The 19423-nt window shown below is 42.9% G+C and overlaps 1 protein-coding gene across 1 annotated transcript in view; it reads right to left on the bottom strand.

The window, feature by feature from the left end:
• The window catches only part of CLIC5 (chloride intracellular channel 5), a 59767-nt gene extending 50708 nt beyond the window's left edge, over positions 1-9059 (bottom strand). Inside the window, exon 1 of the mRNA XM_084284284.1 lies at positions 8710-9059. Coding sequence (XP_084140410.1) covers positions 8710-8772 — 63 coding nt within the window. The 5' untranslated portion in view covers positions 8773-9059. The remainder of the gene's footprint in view (positions 1-8709) is intronic.
• Positions 9060-19423: the final 10364 nt, after the last annotated feature.

Consider the following 19423-nt stretch of genomic DNA (forward strand, 5'->3'; position numbering starts at 1 on the left):
TGGGTGATCAAGTGCACCCTCAGAAAGTTTACAGACCACACCAACTCAGGCAGGCCTGTTGATCTGCTTGAGGGCAGGACATCTTTGCAGGGGGATCTGAGTAGGCCAGATCAATGGGCTGAGGCCAACTACATGGCATTCAACAAGGATAAGTGCTGGGGCCTGCACTTGGGTTTTAACAACCCCATGCAGTGATATAGATCTGGGGAAGAGTGGCTGGAAAGTTGCCTGGCAGAAAAGGGCCTAGGGGTGCTGGTCGACACCGAGCCAGAGGTGTGCTCAGGTGGCCGGGAAGGCCAAGGGCACCCTGACCTCCATCAGGAACAGCATGGCCAGCAGGGCCAGGGGAGTGACTGCCACTTTGTGCTCAGCCCTGGTGAGCTCGCATCTTGAGTGCTGTGAACAGTTTGGGGCCCTCACTATGAGAAGGACTTTGAGTTCCTGGGATGTGTTTAGAAAAGTCCAATGAAGCTGGTGAAGGGACTGGAAAACAAGATGTATGAAGAGGGGATAAGGGACTGGGGTTGTTTAGTCTGGAGGAGGCTCCTCCTGGCTCTCTACAGCTACCTGAAGGGAGGCTGCAGGGAGGAGGGTGTTAGCCTCCTTTCTCAAGTGACAAGTGGTAGGATGTGAAGAAATGGCCTCAGGTTTTCCTGGCAAGGTTTAGATTGGACGTCAGGAAGAATTTCTTCATGGAGAGGGTGGTCAGGCATTGGAACGGGCTGCCCAGGGAGGTGGTGGAGTCTCCATCCCTGGAGGTATTTAAGAGACGTGTTGACATGGCACTGAGGGACATGGGTTAGTGAAGGGACTCAGTAGGTCAGGTTGATGGTTGGACTTGGTGGTCCTGAAGGTCTTTTCCAACCTAGATGATTCTATGATTCTTCTATGATTACTGAGACAGAATAATACTCTCTTACAGTCATTTAAGTTAACAGTCAAATAAAACATTTTATGGAGCCATTCCACATGTATGCATGAACTTTGCTATCAAGTTTATCAGCTAAGAGCAATGACAGGTAGATTTCAGTTACAGAAAAATCTACCTTAAAGTAAAAGCCATAAGGACCAACTTTGCACATGGGCAGATAGTGATAGGACAAGGGGGAACAGTTTTAACCTAAAAGGAGGGAGAATTAGATTAGATGTTGTGAGGAAATTCTGTATTCAAAGGACGGTGAGGCCCTGGCCCGGGCTGCCCAGAGGAGCTGTGGGTGCCCCATCCCTGGCAGTGTCCAAGGCCAGGCTGGATGGGACTTTGGGCAACCTGGTCAGGTGGGAGGTGTCTCTGCCCATGGCAAGGGGGATGGAACAGGATGGGCTTTAAGGTTCCTTCCAACCCAAACCATTCTGTGATTCTGTATAATAAAGACTTTGGAACTTCAAAACACAACTGAATACATTTTTAATTACTTTTGCACTGTAATAATTTTCAGCTCTTAAGTATAATATAAAATATCATGCCAGAAGAACATGATGCTGACTAAATTCATTATACCTACCAAAAAAAAAAAAAAAAAAAATTCACTCACAGCTGCTGTATATATATACCATGGTTATAACACCTAGATGAATTTTGTTGCAGGTCAGCAATACAAAGTACAAATGGGCAGAGCAAGGGGCAAAGAAGGAAAGGGAATGAGATGAGGATCTGTTTTGGACTTTGTCAATGTTAAACACTGCTTTGTCAAATGAACCATTTGAATCTACTTTCTAAATACATACTACAGAACTTCAGGCACCTGCTCTGATTTCCTAGTTCAAAAAGACAGAGGATGAATCCTGCACAAAATCAAGACCTTCCTTATGCCAACTGATTCTCCCTATGACTTTGAGTAAGCCTTCACTGAGAAAAAGTGTCATTGACATATTTTAATCATTTATAACCCTAACACATAAACTCTGCCAATTAACAGCTGTCTAACTCTATTAAATAAAGAATCATTTGAAAAATCTTCTACTAGAGCCCTTAGCTGGCAAATGGAAATACTAGTGTTTATGATACCTCTCAGAGCTAGGATTAGTTTACTGATATCTGCCAGGTTTTGAAGAATTAGGTGTCATACAAACACCAGTAATACAGGTAATACTAGTAATACAAGTAACACAGTTACTGTAATGATCATTTTGTTATTCTAAATGATCCTCACACAGCATTCCATCAAAATATATTTGACATAGCCAGGTGAACTGATACTAGCGTGTAACTATGGAGCACAGACATACTTCCTACTGGCTCTCTTGGAAAGGATCCCTGTATATTTTTGGGATGCTCTGTCAACCGATCTCTGTGACATTTACTGTTCTGGAACAGCCGCAGCAGAGCCATATATTGCCGATAAAAGTTTCCTGGGGACACTTACTGGAGCTTCACTGTCACCACCGAACTGTGACACACCAACCTGTGATTCTGACGAGACCAGAGAGACCAGAGAGTCAGCTGCCAGAGATGGAAAACAAGCTATCTGCAGCTAAACATAGAGCGCCCAAAGCATACTGATGGCTATTTCTAAGTACAGGCAAAAACAATTATGAATATCACCAGCTCTTTATGGTGGAATTAAAACACCATATTTACCTGATTTGACTAGGCAGCTCAAAAAAATGAAATAAAGGAAGGAGTTAGTAGATGGAGTTTAAACAAAATCTCAGATATGCTTAAGGTGAGATTTCTCAAAGGCACACAGGCTGGTCTAACTGCTGCTGCTGAACTCAGCAGTGCAAGCTTCACTGGATTTTATGGCAACAAGATATGACCCATCCTGAATGTCTCTAAAGTCTTATCTGTTCTAATTATGGGTTCAACTGAGAAAGGTATTTAAGGAAATATTGAAGTCCATGCATAGTCAACAAAAATTTGAATGTTTAATTTTAATCAGATGCTTTTGTCACATCTAACGTATATATTGATGCCATCAAGTTCAATAAACAGCCAGCAGTCACACCTATTTGTATAAGGGAAAGAAAAAAAAAAAAAAAAACAAAATGGCAGGTAAGGATGTCACTCACCTTTAGCTAATGATTACATCATGTATGCAGGCAGGAGACAGAGACGAAATTCCCTTCTTAACTTGAGATCCAGTTTCCCAATCAATCATAAAAGCGTTCCAGCCTAGGTTTAAGGTGGCATGGATAGTGGTTATATCCCTGCCAAGTCCTTTTGTACATTTGGCCTGCTTAAACTGTACACTGTCTGTCTCCAGTATTCCCACCAATGAGACACTTGTCTTTGTACAAGACAAAATCTGCAAGTGCTCAGAGAGAAAACAGAGATGCAGACACACAGACTCTGGCCTGTATAACTCTGGCTAAAGCTTTTTTGGCGTGTTGCTTTTCTTCATCACAAGGAAAAATATGCAACTTGCAACTTTAAAACATTTGCTAAGCATCTATTTCTTTATTGAATTATGTTTTTTTCAGCAGTACAAAATTAAAGCAAAACTAGATCTTATCAAAGTGGATTTTTTTTACTTGACTTTATTCTTTAGATTACTTCATGGTAAATGCTGAATTCAAAGACCAGGAAAGCAAGTCTCAGGCCAGGTAGTATTTCTCCCATTTAACCGGGTCTGCAGTGGGTTACTATTAAGTTGCTTGTTCGAACAGTGTGATTCAGATTTAGGAGGCCCGACTGTCTTTGCTCATTTTACACACATAAATTCTGTGGGCTTCAACAGGGTCAATCCTGACTTGAAAAGAACTGAGCAAGAAAGGAACTGAGCCAGAATCACACCAAAATGCTTGAAATCTCCTGCATGGAGCTCATGAAGCAACATTATATAATTGCAAACAAAGCTTTAAAATTATTTTCCTCCCAGTACTTATGCTGATGTCTGGACTCCCAGTGGACTTTGGTATGGTTCGGAAACCTTGATACCAGTGCACAAAGACAGCACACTGGAAGACAGGAGACTGCTGCTCATGCACCACCTCACCAAACAAAGTTTGGAGGAGACAAGGCCTATGAAGCCCACCATCTGCTCGGCAGCTCAGAATGGACAAGAAATGCAGGATCCTTACAGTAACACCCATGCTCAGGGCAGCTGCCAACAATATGTTATTGTCCTCCTTGAACTGCCAGACAGGCTGGACCAGCAGTTTGAGTATCACTATTCTTCTTCCTGGTACTTTTCTTTACTATTTCCTCTTTACCTAGAAAGTTCTGCTAAAGGTAGAAATTTTATTTTATTTTTTTTATGGAAGACAAAAGCTGAGTCCACAGCAGCTGGTAAAATATCCAGTCTTCTTAAGAAACAGAAATGAACTTTGTGCCTCCCAGATCTGGTTGGGATTTCTAGTCATCATCAGAATGTTTCTAGAGGGCAGTCTATGAATCAAATAAATTACAGAGCCTGTATTCTTATAATAGGTTAAAAGGAGCCTGTCAAGCTCTCTCACCCAGTTAGCAAGGCCATTACTGGCTTTGAGAAGCCCCAAAATTTGTAACTAAAACCAGTTTTCTTATCTCAATGACTCCATCACCTTAAAAACACAAGAAGCTTTAATAATGGGGAATGACTGCACTGAGAGTAACCTTTTTATCTGCATCTTCCTTTAGGGTTATATTAGAACAGCTCACCAAAATCCTGACCAGGGTTAGTCTGAAATCACCCTATGGTGGAGATAATTAAAAACAACAGGGTTCGCCCCTGGCCGAGTCTTGGCAGTGCTTTTAAACATACTCCTAATAGACACCTCAAGCTCCTCAGAATGAAACGTTTGGAGGTGACAAACGGCTTGTAGGCTCCCAGCATGTCTGCTTGCTCCTCCAGCAGACCACGGCCACACCGAAACTAACCTCTTTTCTTTATGATAAGCCTCTAGCAGCAATGACTGGAGGAGTCCTTACAATTATATCACCGCTGTTAGTCCTTGAGCCTTACCTTGGCTGCTGCCATATCCCTAAGACGCTGCAAGGACACCTTCACCATGGCTGGTCATGCACAACGCTCTCTACTCCTAATGGGTGGGACAGGTTGAGAGCATTTGGTGTGGTTTATGACTTTATGCCTTCAATTAGCATCCGGTCAACGGCTGAGTCAGTGAGTTGAAGGTCTCTAACAGGCCTCCCTCTGTGCTTTTCAAAGCACTTCCAGTAGATGGGTGTTGTCATGACTGCAGGTGAAGTCTCTGTGAAGTAAAGCCTTGCACCTTCTCAGCAAAAGCTCTTGCAAACCTGGACCAATGACCGTATCCAGAATATCCACCCCAATGCCACAGCAATGACTGGCTGCAGAAATAACTGTCTGCCAGCTCACTGCTCGTCCTCCTACTGCCATGATGACACCACTGCCTTTTGATCATCAGAAAGACAGATTCTTATGTATCTTACTATAGATATTTCTAAATCAGGAAGATATATTTAATTAAACGCACTTTGGACAATTTCTGTGATTTGTTTGCTCTCTAGACTGCACTCGTCCTGAGCAATGCAATCAGACAGCTCCACTTCTGAGTCTTGTTTGCATCGTGTTTGGTTTTCCACATTTAAGACATATCTGCAGTCAAATTAACTTTCCAGATATTAAGCAGTACTCTAATTCTGAAATGCAAGGAACATACATCCAAACACCTGGTTACACAGCAAACAAAAAGAAACCATAAAAGTTCAGTGCTCCTCCCATCTGCAGTTTAATAGTCGGTATTGCTGTACGTCTCTCAAACGAACACCAGTTCGGTTTAGTCATTACATTCAAGTGTACAGGAGTGAGACTGCCAAAAAAAGCTAAATATACCTTCCATCAGGGTGTCATTTATACAGAGGCACTTTGCTTCTCCAGCATACAAAGAAATAAAATTAACCTGAGTTACAACCAGCTGGGCTAAGCACAGAGCAAGCGCTGCCTCCTGATGCTTACTTCCCCAACGCTGCTGCTGCCAGCATCCTTCACTGCCATATAGCAAGCCTTTTATTTTCCAGCAGCCTCTTCCAAGTCCTTGTCAAACAAGTTCAGAGAGTGATTTGCTGCTGGAGAGTTTCGGTGTTTGCCATGGGCCTGCCCACACAACCTGCGGACTCGGCTCCAGCAGCATCTCCCCGCTCTGCCCAGTGCCCCATCTTCCCACCCCTGCGCCCCGGCCCAGATTTGGGGAAAGGAACAGAAAGGAACGCTCCTTAACAGCAAACCATCTCCCAGATCCAGGTTAGGGCACCGTTAGAAAAACAGAAAAAGGAGTAAAATCAATGGGGATGATAACAAATAGGCGTGATATCCGCTTAACCCGCCTCTGCCGTCCCCGCTCAAATACCCGTGTCCTGAAGCAGCACGGTGGTGCCCAGCCTATCTGCATGGCTCTGGAGATAGCTGGCCTGCATTAGGTTACAGCACGACTCTTTTGTTTACAGTCATCCCTCTGCTTGTCTTTCTAGGGCTCCTGCTTCACCACTTGTTAAATAGAAAAAAGGAAATAGAGCAATTGTGTAACACCTCTTTTTTTAACCTGAGACACCAACTGCTTTTATTAGAGGCTCGCTGGCTGGTGAACAACAGCCTGTTCTGCTTTATTTGTGCTTGCAGAAGATTCAGTTTTCTCCAGGCCATACCTGCTGTCGTACATCTCTGTGTTTTCTGGCCGCGTATTCATTCAAGGGTGCATGGCTGAACTCTTTCCCTCGAGTAAATGTCAGCTCTGCAAAAGCAAATGATGAAACACTCCCTGACCCCAGCACAGCCTGATCTTAGCACTTCCCTCGAGTGTGGTCCTTGATGTTTAGATTTTCCACCTGCCCCAGCATCTTATACTCACCTGGAAACTGCCACCTTTCTGCTCTTCTTCCCAAAATTAAAACAGCATGAGGGCCTCCTCCTGCTCCTCCTCCTCTGCAGTATCCCTTTATCCAGTTATCCTTTTAAATTTCATACTCCAGATAAGTTTTCACCTGTTCACATTTCTCTTACACACTCCTATTTTTCAGCTTTTAGCTCCTGTCCTGTTTGGATCTTTTTATTTGTTTTTCAACTTTTGAGCTGTCTGATTTAACACTCAGTTACGTGTTTTGCTATTCAACTTCTTAGACTTTTAATTAAATTAATGGCACCTTTCCAAAACTTCAAGAACTGCAATTTTTCAACCCAAACGGAAAGTCTCCAGGAAGATACCAATTAATCCTTTCACTGCGGCTCAGCAAATTATGAGTTTTATGTGAGTCTCTATACAGCTCTGTACCATGCATTATGCAGGAAGTCATGTTGCTAAAAATGTTCTTTCTGGAGTTATAAATCTTCAGGTGGTGGCATGGCTCCACTGACTACAGTAAAAAAATTTGCTACTCACTTAAGGATCCAGAGCTTCACACACTGAAAAGTGGCCTTGACTTTCACAGCTGATGCTAGTTAAATTACCATACAACACAAATCTCCATATCAGCCTCAGCAAAATAGGGTGGGCACTAAAACGAACCACAAGTTACAGGTTTGCATTCCAGAACACATTTGTGAGGACAGAACACCAGAAAATCTCACTGACCTATTTTTTAGCACACAAACCTCTCTATTAAACTCACTTTGGTAGAAACAACTTGCAGAGGAAAGGTATCAGGGTGTACGGACCCAGGCAGGTCTCTTTTAACATGTTTAGGTCCACACAAGGGATGTACCAGACAGTTACAAGCCAGGAATTCTTGTAAAATCTTTGTTTGATAAGGAAAAAAAAAACTCTGTACTGGCTCGGTCAGAAAGGCCACACCTGAAATGACTGGTTTTGGAAGATGTATATGTATTGTGGTATGTGGCTGACATTTCAACTTATAGCCCAAAATATCCATCAGGGAGTACAAAGCAATTATGTACCCTCAGCTTGACAGAAGGGAGGAGCTGGAATTTGCTTTCCCAATCATTTGGTACTCTGTTTGCAAAGGGCCCTATATAACTCCCACATATTAATAATGATCCCATCCAAACCAGGGATGGTTTAGGCTCTGAGAGACCAAACACCTGGGTTTTACATGGGCATGGTGGATTGACATGGGCAGAGGCTTTAAAACATGCTCTGAACATCAAAAAATCTGAGCTCTCCAGTGGGACAGCCTGCGTGAAGTTTGCTGTTACTCAGGTTGTTTGCATGACAGGGCTGAACTGTGCCACTGACTTTAGCAAAAAGGTTTTCCTATCCCAAGACCAACAGATGTATCCAGTTTGAAATATGCTAAAATCTTACCATATAATGGGTGCACTTGTTTTTCTTTGTTTAATCACTAGATCAGTTTTCTTTATTAGTCACCCTTGTAAAAAAATCAAACTGGGCTTCAGAAACCAAGAGTCCAGGAAATATAATCAGAAGTCTGCCAGCTTAGCTCTACCCTTTGTGTTTCCGGAGCTGTCAGTGTTTCAAACCGAGGTACTGAACTGTGGTGCCCCTCAGCTCTTTGCTCTTAATTCCCAAAAATGGAGAAGAAAGTCGGGATTCCTAACAAAAACCCTGGCACTCCAAAGTCGGGACCCAGCACGTTGCAGGCAGCAGGCTAAGAATAACAGGACAAACTCACAAGGAGAGCAATAACAATAAAATCAAGGAACTCTGGCTCTCCCTCTGCAACATTACCTAATTCTAATGTCATGAAAAAGAAAGCAGCATGAACGTGTTTGCAGGAGATAACAGGCTGTCACAGCACCGCGTCTGCTCAGCGCCAGAAAATTAAACTTTGATCATTAAATAGAAGCCGAGGTGATCCGAGAGCCACACCAGTGTCCAGTTCACAGAGCAGCTTACCTTGACAAAGAGCTCGATTTCAGGGTCCTTCCCTTCCCCATTAGCACGAAGAGAGTCTGTCATTTTTCACCCCCAAGGCCACTGGCTGATCTCCCGCTATTAAGTGGCAAAAGGAGGTTTCAGCCCCACAGCAGGTGGGTTTCCCCTCCAAAGAAAAAGCTCTGCCAAGCTTTTAAAACATCACTCGCAACAATAAAACCCGAAACCGGCGGTGAAGACAAGTTTGCAGGTGGATAAATAAATAAGAGGCAAATTGCAGGCAGCGGAGGAGCGGTCCCTGCCGCGGGGCTGTACTTCTTCAGAGCAACAAGTGCTGCTGTGCTCTGGTACAGAATCCTCATCTGTCAGAGCTGCACTTCTCGCTGCCTGCCCAAAATAGCCCGGAGCATAAAAACAGAGGGTGGGGTTAACTCACAGGGGAGGAGACAAGCTCCTGGTACCTACAGCAGGATCGGTCTCTGAGCAAAGGGAGACGGGCAGAGGGAAGCTCCATGACAGGCTGGGCTCCTTGCTTTGAGCACTGGGGGTGGTTTTCCTTCTCTTCTGAAGGTGTTTTGTCCTGCTGCTCAGCTGTTTGAAATCCTAATGTTGTTACTGCTGAGGATGGAGAGGGGAAAGAAGCCTGATTTCTTCACCCCATGGGCTGGATGCTGTGTCAGGGCAAGGAGCGTGCAGGAAGGCAGAGCTCTGCACAAGGTGGGAAGCCCTGCATACTGGCAGCAGGACTAAGCAGGAGAATAAAGAGCTACAAGGCCTGGGAAAATAAAATTAAATATTTGGGGCCAACTATTGCTGGACTGGTTGCAGAGTGGGGACTGGTGTGTGATGGCATGCTGAAGCACAGAAGAAAACTTCTTTAAAGGGCTTCAGCCTCCTAACTGACACACCTATGCTCCCTTCCCTCACCCTGGAGTGACTCAGAGGTCACCAGGCACAAATCCTGAGCAAGAGGTGGCTCGGGGTGCGGGGCACTGACAGGGCAAAAAGGCACGGGGAAGGGCTACGCCCAGGGGCGGAGGGGCTGGGCGGCACCTCCTCATCTTTGTCATCACTGTCAGCAGGGACCGGCTACCTTCACGCCTTCAAGAAGTCCCTTTTTGGGACATTTTAATTGCAATACATGACTTTTTAATCACAAAACGTGCTCCCATTTCAGGACCGCAGCAGCTCCCTCCCGTATGCTGGGTGAGCCAGACATGGTAGGAACAAAACTGACCTCGCGTGGCTGCGGCACAGGTTTACCCTCCCCTGCTGGCACCCACATGGCTGTCGGGAACTGTTCTGACATGATCAGTCGACTTTTTATAAGTGCTCCCAGCTGCCAGCCGTCGCGATAATCTCTGATTCCCTCCCCTGACCTCCAGGTGCTTGACACAGGTCCAGGAAAGCAGTGGCCAACATCTCTGCAGCATTTTGGGGAAACTTTCTGGGAATGCCTACCAACAGCTGTTGCATGCGCTCCCCGAAGCACTCAAATGGTTAACAATCTCGTTACGCTGCTGCAACTGTAATTACAACATAATCAACCTCGTAATTAGTGTAAAAGTGCGCTTATGGTTTTTAGATCTAATTAGCACTCATTCAAATAACTGGAAGGTTAACTATAAGAGAATTAAGTGTTATTACTCCTTTGATTTCAAATTTTTACATGTAATTTTTGGACTAGGTACATTAATTACCAAACATTTATAGTATAATTATTCATAGGCCTACAGGCAAACTTCCAAGGACATGGGCTAAGCGTACTTGTGTGTAGCACAAAGAATCATTGCACTGTAATTACATATTACAGTTATAAAAGTCAGCCAAATATGTAAGTACAGTCACCGTATCTCTGAAATGCATCCATAAATAATATATTATCATCTACGTGGCTATAAATTTTGCTGGAAACTTGCTTTGCTTTAGCATCTCATGCAACACTATAATTTCCCTTTATTGAAGGCTCCTGATAACAATGGCAAGTGGGCTGTCCTGACTGAGGTCACCTGTAGCTCCAGCCTCACTGCAAACAGCGTTTTGATATTGGCAAGTGCTTTGCAGGGTTTGTATCACAGGAGGGTATATATCAGCTCTGGAATAAGAAAATATTGCCAGCTACAGTACTGGTAATGCAAAAACAAAGCGTTTAAATAAAATCAGCATTCAAGTTATCAGCACGTACAAAGATGACTTGTGTGGCCTATTTAGATGTCTATTTTAGAATGGAGAAACGTGCCCTAGAAGTGCCTACTTTTCTTCCACTGGTAAAAAAGGGAGCCCAGGGTAACAACCTCAGATGGAAGGCGTTACAATGGCCAGACAAATCCCACTGTAACTATTAAGTAACAGAAATTAGTGCCTGATTTCTACACACGTGCCATCTCCCACTTCAGGCGATGTGCATGCTGTGCTCTTCCAGAAGTTCAGCTACAGATGCAGCAATTTCTGCAGAGACTCAACATATCAAAACATTTAAATCCTTCCTCCCCAATTACTGTCTGGGCTTAGTCATGCATTGTAATTAGTTTGTAAGACAAGGATTTTTAGACTGAAGGACAGAAAAGTAGAAAGGAAACTATTAAGTCCAAAGAAAGATAAGAAAACCTGAAACTGTTTTCATTTTATCCCAGATTTAACGTACTGTAGGAACGGGTCAGGGCCCATGGGCTTCATGCTGCTGGTGGGCCACAGAGAGAATAATCCAGCCCACCTCAAAAAAACTCTGATTTTCAAAAATCTCCCTCTGGAATCCCAAGAAGAGGCTCCCTGCTTCAGCTCAGGTTTATTATTGCTAACAGAAAGCATCACCCTGAATGTTCATGACAAAATCAAAGCTTAAAAGCAAGCCTGTTTGATTATAGGCCATTTAATTAAATGGAAGTGAATGCAAAGATACATAGCAGGGAACAGGATTATCAGGACTCTAGCATAGGACCTGCTGTAGAGCATTGTCTTTAGTTATTACAACTACATTCTGTGAAATGCTTAACACTTTCCCACTCCTAAGAGTTATTTTGGAGAAAACAGGACTTAGATCTTTAAAGAAGTTGCTCATATCCAGGAAAAAAAAAAAAAAAAAGAGTCCTTGTTCATGTAAATGCTGAGTTGTTTGTTTTTGTTTTTTTTTTTAAATATATCCTAAAACCTTGGTTTAAGGTAACCATTATAAGAGGCAGTGAGGAGTAGGAGGAAATATATATATATACTATATAATATATATAGTATATTATATATATTTATATTTATATATATGTAATACTTCAGGAATCTAATCATGCATTTTCTGCTTTGCTGTCATCTAAAACTGACTTATCACTTACATCTGGGTGGAACCTTTCTGACTATAATGGTTATTATTGTCCACTTGGCTCTATTTTGTGTTACGAAATCAGCTCTTTCTTCAGTCAAATGAAGGGTAAGATACTGATAAATAATTAGTACGCTCTCATTCTGCTGTGAAGAATGAGTCGCTTAGTTTGGCCTATCATTTTCTCGCAAGTCAGAAGTAGCAGAGGCTTTGAGTTACCTACAAGAACATTAGATACTGAATTATGAACTCTTATAAGCCAAGTCATTATCGTTTGAGGTTTATGAGACATATAAATGAATATGAGCACATCGTGCCATTAATAAAAGAAGAGGCCAGCTACAGAAAAGGAACCGTCACATCTCCACGTAAGACCTCTATTGTAGGTGCACTCTACCACTATCAGCTTTCACGGGCCTGATCCAAGCCTCACTTCCAGCAAAGATTTGTCCCGAGGGGGTGAATCAGAGGCCAAGCATCCAGCATGTAATTCTATCGTGGAGCTCTCCAACAGGCCACTGAGCTACCAAGAAGGATCAGTGCACAGAGTGCATCCCGCGGCGTGCACGTGGTGCCACTGCCCATTTCATCCCGGTAGGGCAAGGAATCACAAGTCTTGTGTGACAGAGAATATTTCCTGGAAGGCAGAAATATTATTTTTTTTATTTCTTTTTTATGTTGGGAATAAACTTCCTCTATGGAATAACAAAAGAAGCAGAATCTTGGTGCAGCTGGAGTAAATGGTATTGGGTGCTACGATTTTTACCTGGGAATTATTTAACTACTTAATTGCCTAAAAGGAAACCAACCAAGCAGCGAGTGCAGACCCAGGTACTAAACCAGCATGTGTGAACAGGTTATGAAAATATAGCTTCTGGGGACAGTTCTGAATTACGGTAATTTGCAACTGCATTTATTGCGTGCTGGTATCTTTGACATAGTATTTATTTAACAAGTGAACATGTGAGAAACTGTGAAGCCAAAAATAAAAGGGATTAATTGAATAGCTTTAATTTTCTTTTGAATCACAACATCTCTATCTAGCTCTTGTTTGATCTTCAGAAAAATCAAAAGAGATTTGTCTCAGATATTTGGGGTCAGACTGTTTGCCTCCCCAGGGGAACAAGGCATGCCAGGATGTACAAAGCACTTCTTAGCCTCAGAGCAAGGCTGGGTGAGCAGACATTTTCCCCCAGTTCCAGAGATGCACAGTGCCTCCATATGTGTTACTTTGATGGAACAAGGAGGAACTGTGATTTTGTTCCTTCTTCTAAATTGTGCCACACTCAGGGGCATGGAACAAAAGACAGCCATACAACAGCTGCACAGCCGGAATGTCCCAAGAAATGGATGAGATGGCAAACTCCGGGCCAGAAAAACTTTGCATTCCCCTTAAATGGCATTTTTTAGATATTCCCCTCCACAGCCATCCCCTAGACGTTATAAATCTGTTGTAGCCATGAGCTACAGCAGCTGTCCTTCACCATACGGTGAGAATGCATGATTTTAGCTCTGAAGGTCTCTGGACAAAACCCAGCTGCTTAACAAAATGGGACATCACTAGCGTCAGCTCAGGTGGGAGTTTTGCAAAGTGAGCTCCATGACATGATTTTTCTATGTACTTATGTTTTCACATGAATGCAGTATCAAACCGCATTGTAACGTTAATGAGCATTAACAGCTTCAGGAGAAAAACCCACTACTGTTCAGGGTGAAGGAGGATTTCATAATGGATAATCATCTCTCCACTTGCATCGAGACAGTCAGAGCTGACCATTCACAGGGAAGTGGCACTTGAAAGGTACAACATCATTTCCTAATGCTGCATTCGGTAGAGAGGTTTCTAGAGGACAGAGGTTTCTTTAATTACCATTATCTCCCAAACCATCAATTCAATTAAAAAACATGAATTTCTTCCATACACGACCAGGACAGCGCTGGAAAGCAGTATTGCAGGGGATATAATGGAGAGCATCATAGATTGTCCAGATCTGTGGATTATATCAATAACATAGCTGATGAAAAAGGGAATATGGATATCCTCAGCCCTTGTTTTTCAAAATAAGTCCTCCATAATGTTAAGTGCTATGAAGAAAAATTACACCAGGTAAATGTGGTGTACCCACTGTTGTTGACTCACTGCTGTCATACAACTAAAACCACGTAATTTTACTTAAAACTCTGCAACAGAGGAAATAACGCATATCTCTATCTTAATTTACAGGTGCTCTTAGTGCAAGGCCCTGTTTAGATTATTTCTGTTTATTTCTTGGTGCACTTCTCATTACAAAATAAATCTAAATTGATTATAATTTGATGCATATAATTTGATGCAGCACACAATGCACTGCTCCCACCCTGATTATTGAATAGACAGAGAAAAGGTTTGAAGTGGCATGTTCATGCCACGCAGATCTCAGCCTGGGTTTCAATTGCTCCCAGTAAACAAGGCCCCAAGAAGGCACAATTGCTGCTGATTTCGGTGGATGCATTTGTGTTCCACTCTGTTGTTTAGCAAGCAATTTGGCTAACTGCAGAAATTACGTTCCGTATCGATGCGCATTATTTCTAAAAGATGAAGCCTCAACAGCTCAGTTTGAAATTACTCGTGACTCAAAGCAGTTCCCTTGGGGTTCAAGTGCTGGCAGCAGCCACCTTCAGCTGTGCCAGATGGAGCCGTAACCAACCTGCACAGCAGGTTACATGCACACATCTGCACGGCAGATTACAGCATCCTCCATGGTGTGTGCACTATTTGGCTTACGAAAGGGGCTTCTGGCTTTTGGTGCCCCAATAAACCCATCCGTGATCACTGTGAGATAGCAGAGGTCAACATCTCGTCGATGGCAGTGCTGTGCGCCTGGGTTAAGTGCTGCTGGCTGACCTTGAGCCTCCAGTGGACTGTGTAACCCTTCCATCCTCCTTAGAAAACGCTCATTCATTTTTCATTTCACCTTTGGGTACTTCTGCGCTAAAGTTTCCATAAAGTTTGCCGGTGATCAAGCTCACTTTCCCTAGTGCATCACCTCAAGCTGTTATGAAATGAATGGCGGTGTGGTCTTTTCTTTCTTCCACACAAAGGCTCAATGTCTTGACATTGTAAGATCTCATTTTATTTTTTCTTTGCTCAGAGACCCTTTTCACAGCCCTGTTAACTCAGGCAACAGCATGGATCAGAGCAATGAGGTTAGCTGAGCACAGTGTGAACCCCTCTTCAGCAGCGACACTCACAAGTTATTAGTTTTCCCTGGTGAAAATTAGCACCACACACAGGTTATGAGGACTTTGAGATCACATCCCTAGGTGAAGGAAGGTGGTGGCAATTCTTAATGAGCTTAGCTTAAATCTGAAGGTAAATCTTAGTGTGAAATTCAGTCTGAAGTAATGGGGTCTCATTTAAGCCTGTCAGAATTAGGAATACTGGGTAGTCCAACTTGAAAGAAGAAAAATTTTTCATCTTAAATGGAAGATTTTCTTCCATTTAAAAAAATGGAAGATTAAAAAAAAAAAAAAAAAAAAAAAAAGAATCTTTTCCCTAAATTTCAAGATTTCCACAATGTGTATGGCAGATATCACTTTTATAAGGAACATGTGGGCCCGTGGGTGCTGGCTGTGATATTCCACTCTCACTGCTTGGTGACAATTATGATATAGCTCTGTAGAAAATGGACTAGCTTTTCCTGGGAGACCTGCATTAGTTAGAAAAACGCCAATGATATATGGAGCCCTTTACTCATTATTAGCAATTTCCATCCATTCCTAGCCAAGCAGCAAGTGAGAGTTGGATGCCAGACATACTCATAAATACACATAAAGGCATTTTGTGATGTTGTGAGAAATCCCAAACCCCCCTGCAGAGGAAGGCAGCTGTAAGAGACTCTCAGGTTCTCCTTTGGATTCAGGTTGACACTGAAAAACATCCTTCAAAGAAGAAAGGCAAAGAGTTCAGAAAGGGGAAGTCAGGTGTGCTGCCAGGAGTGACTCCTCTCAGTTCTGTATCTGGACCACATGGGAGCTCCTACCAGCACTACTCGTGTGGGGTTTCCTGAGCACAAAAGAAAGACTTTATTCTACAGAATTATCAAACCAGCATCCTCTGCAATTATCTTGTTTGCTATGAGTGATCTCTCAATTAAAACATAAATTAAAAGGTAATTGAATGTTCTTAGGGAAAATGACTAGGCAGTTATAAGTGACCTTTTCAGATAATTAAGTGTATCAGATCAAAACTGAAGGCAAGCTGTCCAGGTCATCTGCTGAGGTTGCAGGATATTATAAACCTATTATAGACAAGGAAAAAAAAAAAAAAAAAAAAAAAAAAAAAACACCCAATAGTTACACTGAAGAGGAATCCACCCATACAAATTCCATAGTGCAAAGCTTCATAAAATCACAGAGGAGGACTCACAGCAACTGGAATTAATCCAGGAGAGAATGATTTATTATTGATAGGGCTGATACTGCCACCTATTTTTAAGTCTCCCTAACGCTTTCCCTGATTACAATGTTTTCAATTCCATATAACTTTTGCCAGACTATAGAAGGGGAGTTTTTTTTTTTCACACAGGTGTCTGCCTTCTCTACCTATGCACAGCGTTTCAGACATCCAAAGGTCTCTCTTGGAATGCAATCAGCTGCTGAAGCCACTGTTCCCAGTCCCACTGTCTACATTTAAAGAGAGATGAAGCTTGAAAGGGAACAGAAATGCAAGAATGTGACTCGATTCCCCCCTGGTCAGCAGCAAGGCTGAGAACAGACTCATGAACTTCTCAATGCCACTAGTGCCAAATAAAAATCTAATAAAAACACATCCAGGTATCCAGAATCCCCTAGTTGGAGAACATTCCCTGTGCAGGTATGTGTGTGCATCCAACATTCCCGCACAGAGAGGCACAGGTGCTCTGCCAGCATGTTCCCTAAGCCTTACCACTGGACCACCTGTCCCGCTGTGCTTGGAAAACCCAAGCTTTGGTGTATTTTGTTAGCTTTAAAATTAGAACTTGTTTCCTTCCTCCCTGAGTCACACAGCCCAGCGTGCGCCTTTATTCCAGGAGTTAATTGTTAAGGGGAATTAAGCAGCAGAGAATGCTCTTGGGCGGCCTGTGTCGCCCAAGAGGAGCACCGGCTCGCCCTGGCCGGCAGCCGCAGAAGAAAGGCCAGGGCAGCCCCGCTGCGGGCTCTGCTTTTATACTCTGCTATTTTTAGCTGTTATCAGCTGCGGGGCCCGGGGCCAATCAGCGCCCGATGCCTCAAAGAAACCCTGCTCCAGTCCAAACTTCATTCTCCGCAGCCTCACGGGGAGGAGCCCGATGACCGTGATTTTGCTGCTCCCAACTTGTGCTGCTGGCTACGTGGTCTTGTTAACTCACGGCGACGCACGCCGAAGTAAATGAGTAGTTAGGACCAGGAGGCAGCTGCTGAGTCAACGGAGACGCTCCCTGCCTGCATTTGGTGAAAACACAAAGATTTTTGTTTGCCTCTCGAAGCCCAGCGCGGAATGCGGTCCTGCAGAATGATACATGGATGAATAAATCAGCCCCTGCCTTTCTGTCCTTTTGTTTTGCTAAGGTGTTCTTTGTTATGTCATTTAGGAACTATGTGCTGTGTAACTAGAAACTGCTTGTTGGGTACTGACAAATCCATCACCATGGAAAGAGAAGGAGGGCGGGTGCCTGGGCATATCACACCTCGCTGATATCCAACCCTTCTCTGGCATATGTGTTTAGGTCTTTCCACAGAAATGTGACTTTGCCGTGATTTGGGGCTGTGATGGTGGGGTTACAGCACAAAAACCCAGCCCCTAAGGCCATGCAAGGTGCCTGGCCCCAAAGCTGCTGTTTTGCAGAGTGCAGGTCTCCTACCTGCCAGAGCATCTGAATCCCAAATCATGTCCAACACCTCTGAAAGAACAATTTCCAAATTTTTTTCAAATACATTTTAAAATAAATCCAAAAACAGCATAAATGCAGGTGGGCAGAAATCAGAAGAGAGATCAAATATACATATATTCACGTGTAAGCTTCTACTCCTGTTTTCTTCCCAGGCAGTCCTCAAGCTACAGGGATAAAGCTCCGAGCTTCTACACAGAGATGCTAAATTTCCTAAAAAGCAGTAATACAGACAAGGAAACAACTGCATCAGGATTTCAATTAAGGATCCAGAGAGAAGCCCTTTGAACCTGATGAAGTCAAAGTTCAGGACCAGTACCTGTGAGTACACCAATGGGAAAGTGAAAATTAGGCTCTGTTGGTGCTCTGTAGGCAGACCAGGAAACATCATAGAGATATTTGAAATACATATACGATATTGCTGCTGGAAGGAAAACAGGTGTCAGGGTAAGTGAAAAACCATGAAAGGCACCAAGAAATTAATGAGGCTTCTTCTGACTGACTCTAATGTGTTTACATCAGGACATTTCACTTAACTAGAATGATGTATTTACTTAAATGATGGTAGATATCTTAAACAAGGAAGTTATTAAAATAATCTTTTTTTTTGCTTCTTGTTTAGTCTAGATATAAAAGTAGAAACAACCTGACACAAGATGCAGCTGTGAAAAGAGGCACCTTTGTGGAAAGAATTTATGAGTAGAAGGGAATTGCTATGACTAGCAGAAGTGGCTGTCCAAAAAAATAAAAGTAAATGATTGGCATGTTTAGCCCAAAAACACCTGAGGAAGTCTAAGTCTAAACTGACAAAAGAAGTGCCCAATGGAATAAGGAATGCTATTAGACCATCCTGGCACAAGAACAAGGATGCATTAGCTGCACATGAATAAATGTCATTTGGAAATTAGAGTAAGGTGTCAAGCCACCAGAGCAGTGACATTCTGAAACAGCCTTCCAAAATGAGTAATAATGGGCACTCAGCTTACAGATGGACCTTGATCTGTTTATGAGTTATGTATTATGTGATGAGGCTGCCTGTGACACAAAAGAACTCAATTTTGTGTCCCAAAAGGTCACCTCCAGATACAAGAAACTGTCTTCAGATTATCAGGAATCAAAAATTGTGTTGGTGATTGTGCAAAGATTTTCTCCTTTCTGTATCTCATGTTTTTATACCTATAAGCAAGCAGGGAAATGATATTTCTTTCTCAGAATACGTGTTCTTGAGTTTTACTTCATTAACACTTGTGGACTGCTTGGAGGTGACTGCATGGAAACTGCAACAGAAAATCAATTAATTTGCAAATCAAAATTCTGCTTTCAAACACTGTTTGCCTATATTGAAACCAGACCTACGCAGTAAGCAATTCACTTCTCATCTATTTCTAATTGTGTTGTTGTATCTTCATGAAGTTCACCGATGTTTGGCAACATTATCTGAATTATACCAACATTAAAATGTCAACCACAGTTGTATCACTCATCGATGTGATACCTGGAGGTCTAAATAAGAAAACCATACCTGCAGATAACATGT

This window comes from Netta rufina (assembly GCF_964035555.1).
Source record: "Netta rufina genome assembly, chromosome: 3".
Lineage (NCBI taxonomy): Eukaryota > Metazoa > Chordata > Aves > Anseriformes > Anatidae > Netta > Netta rufina.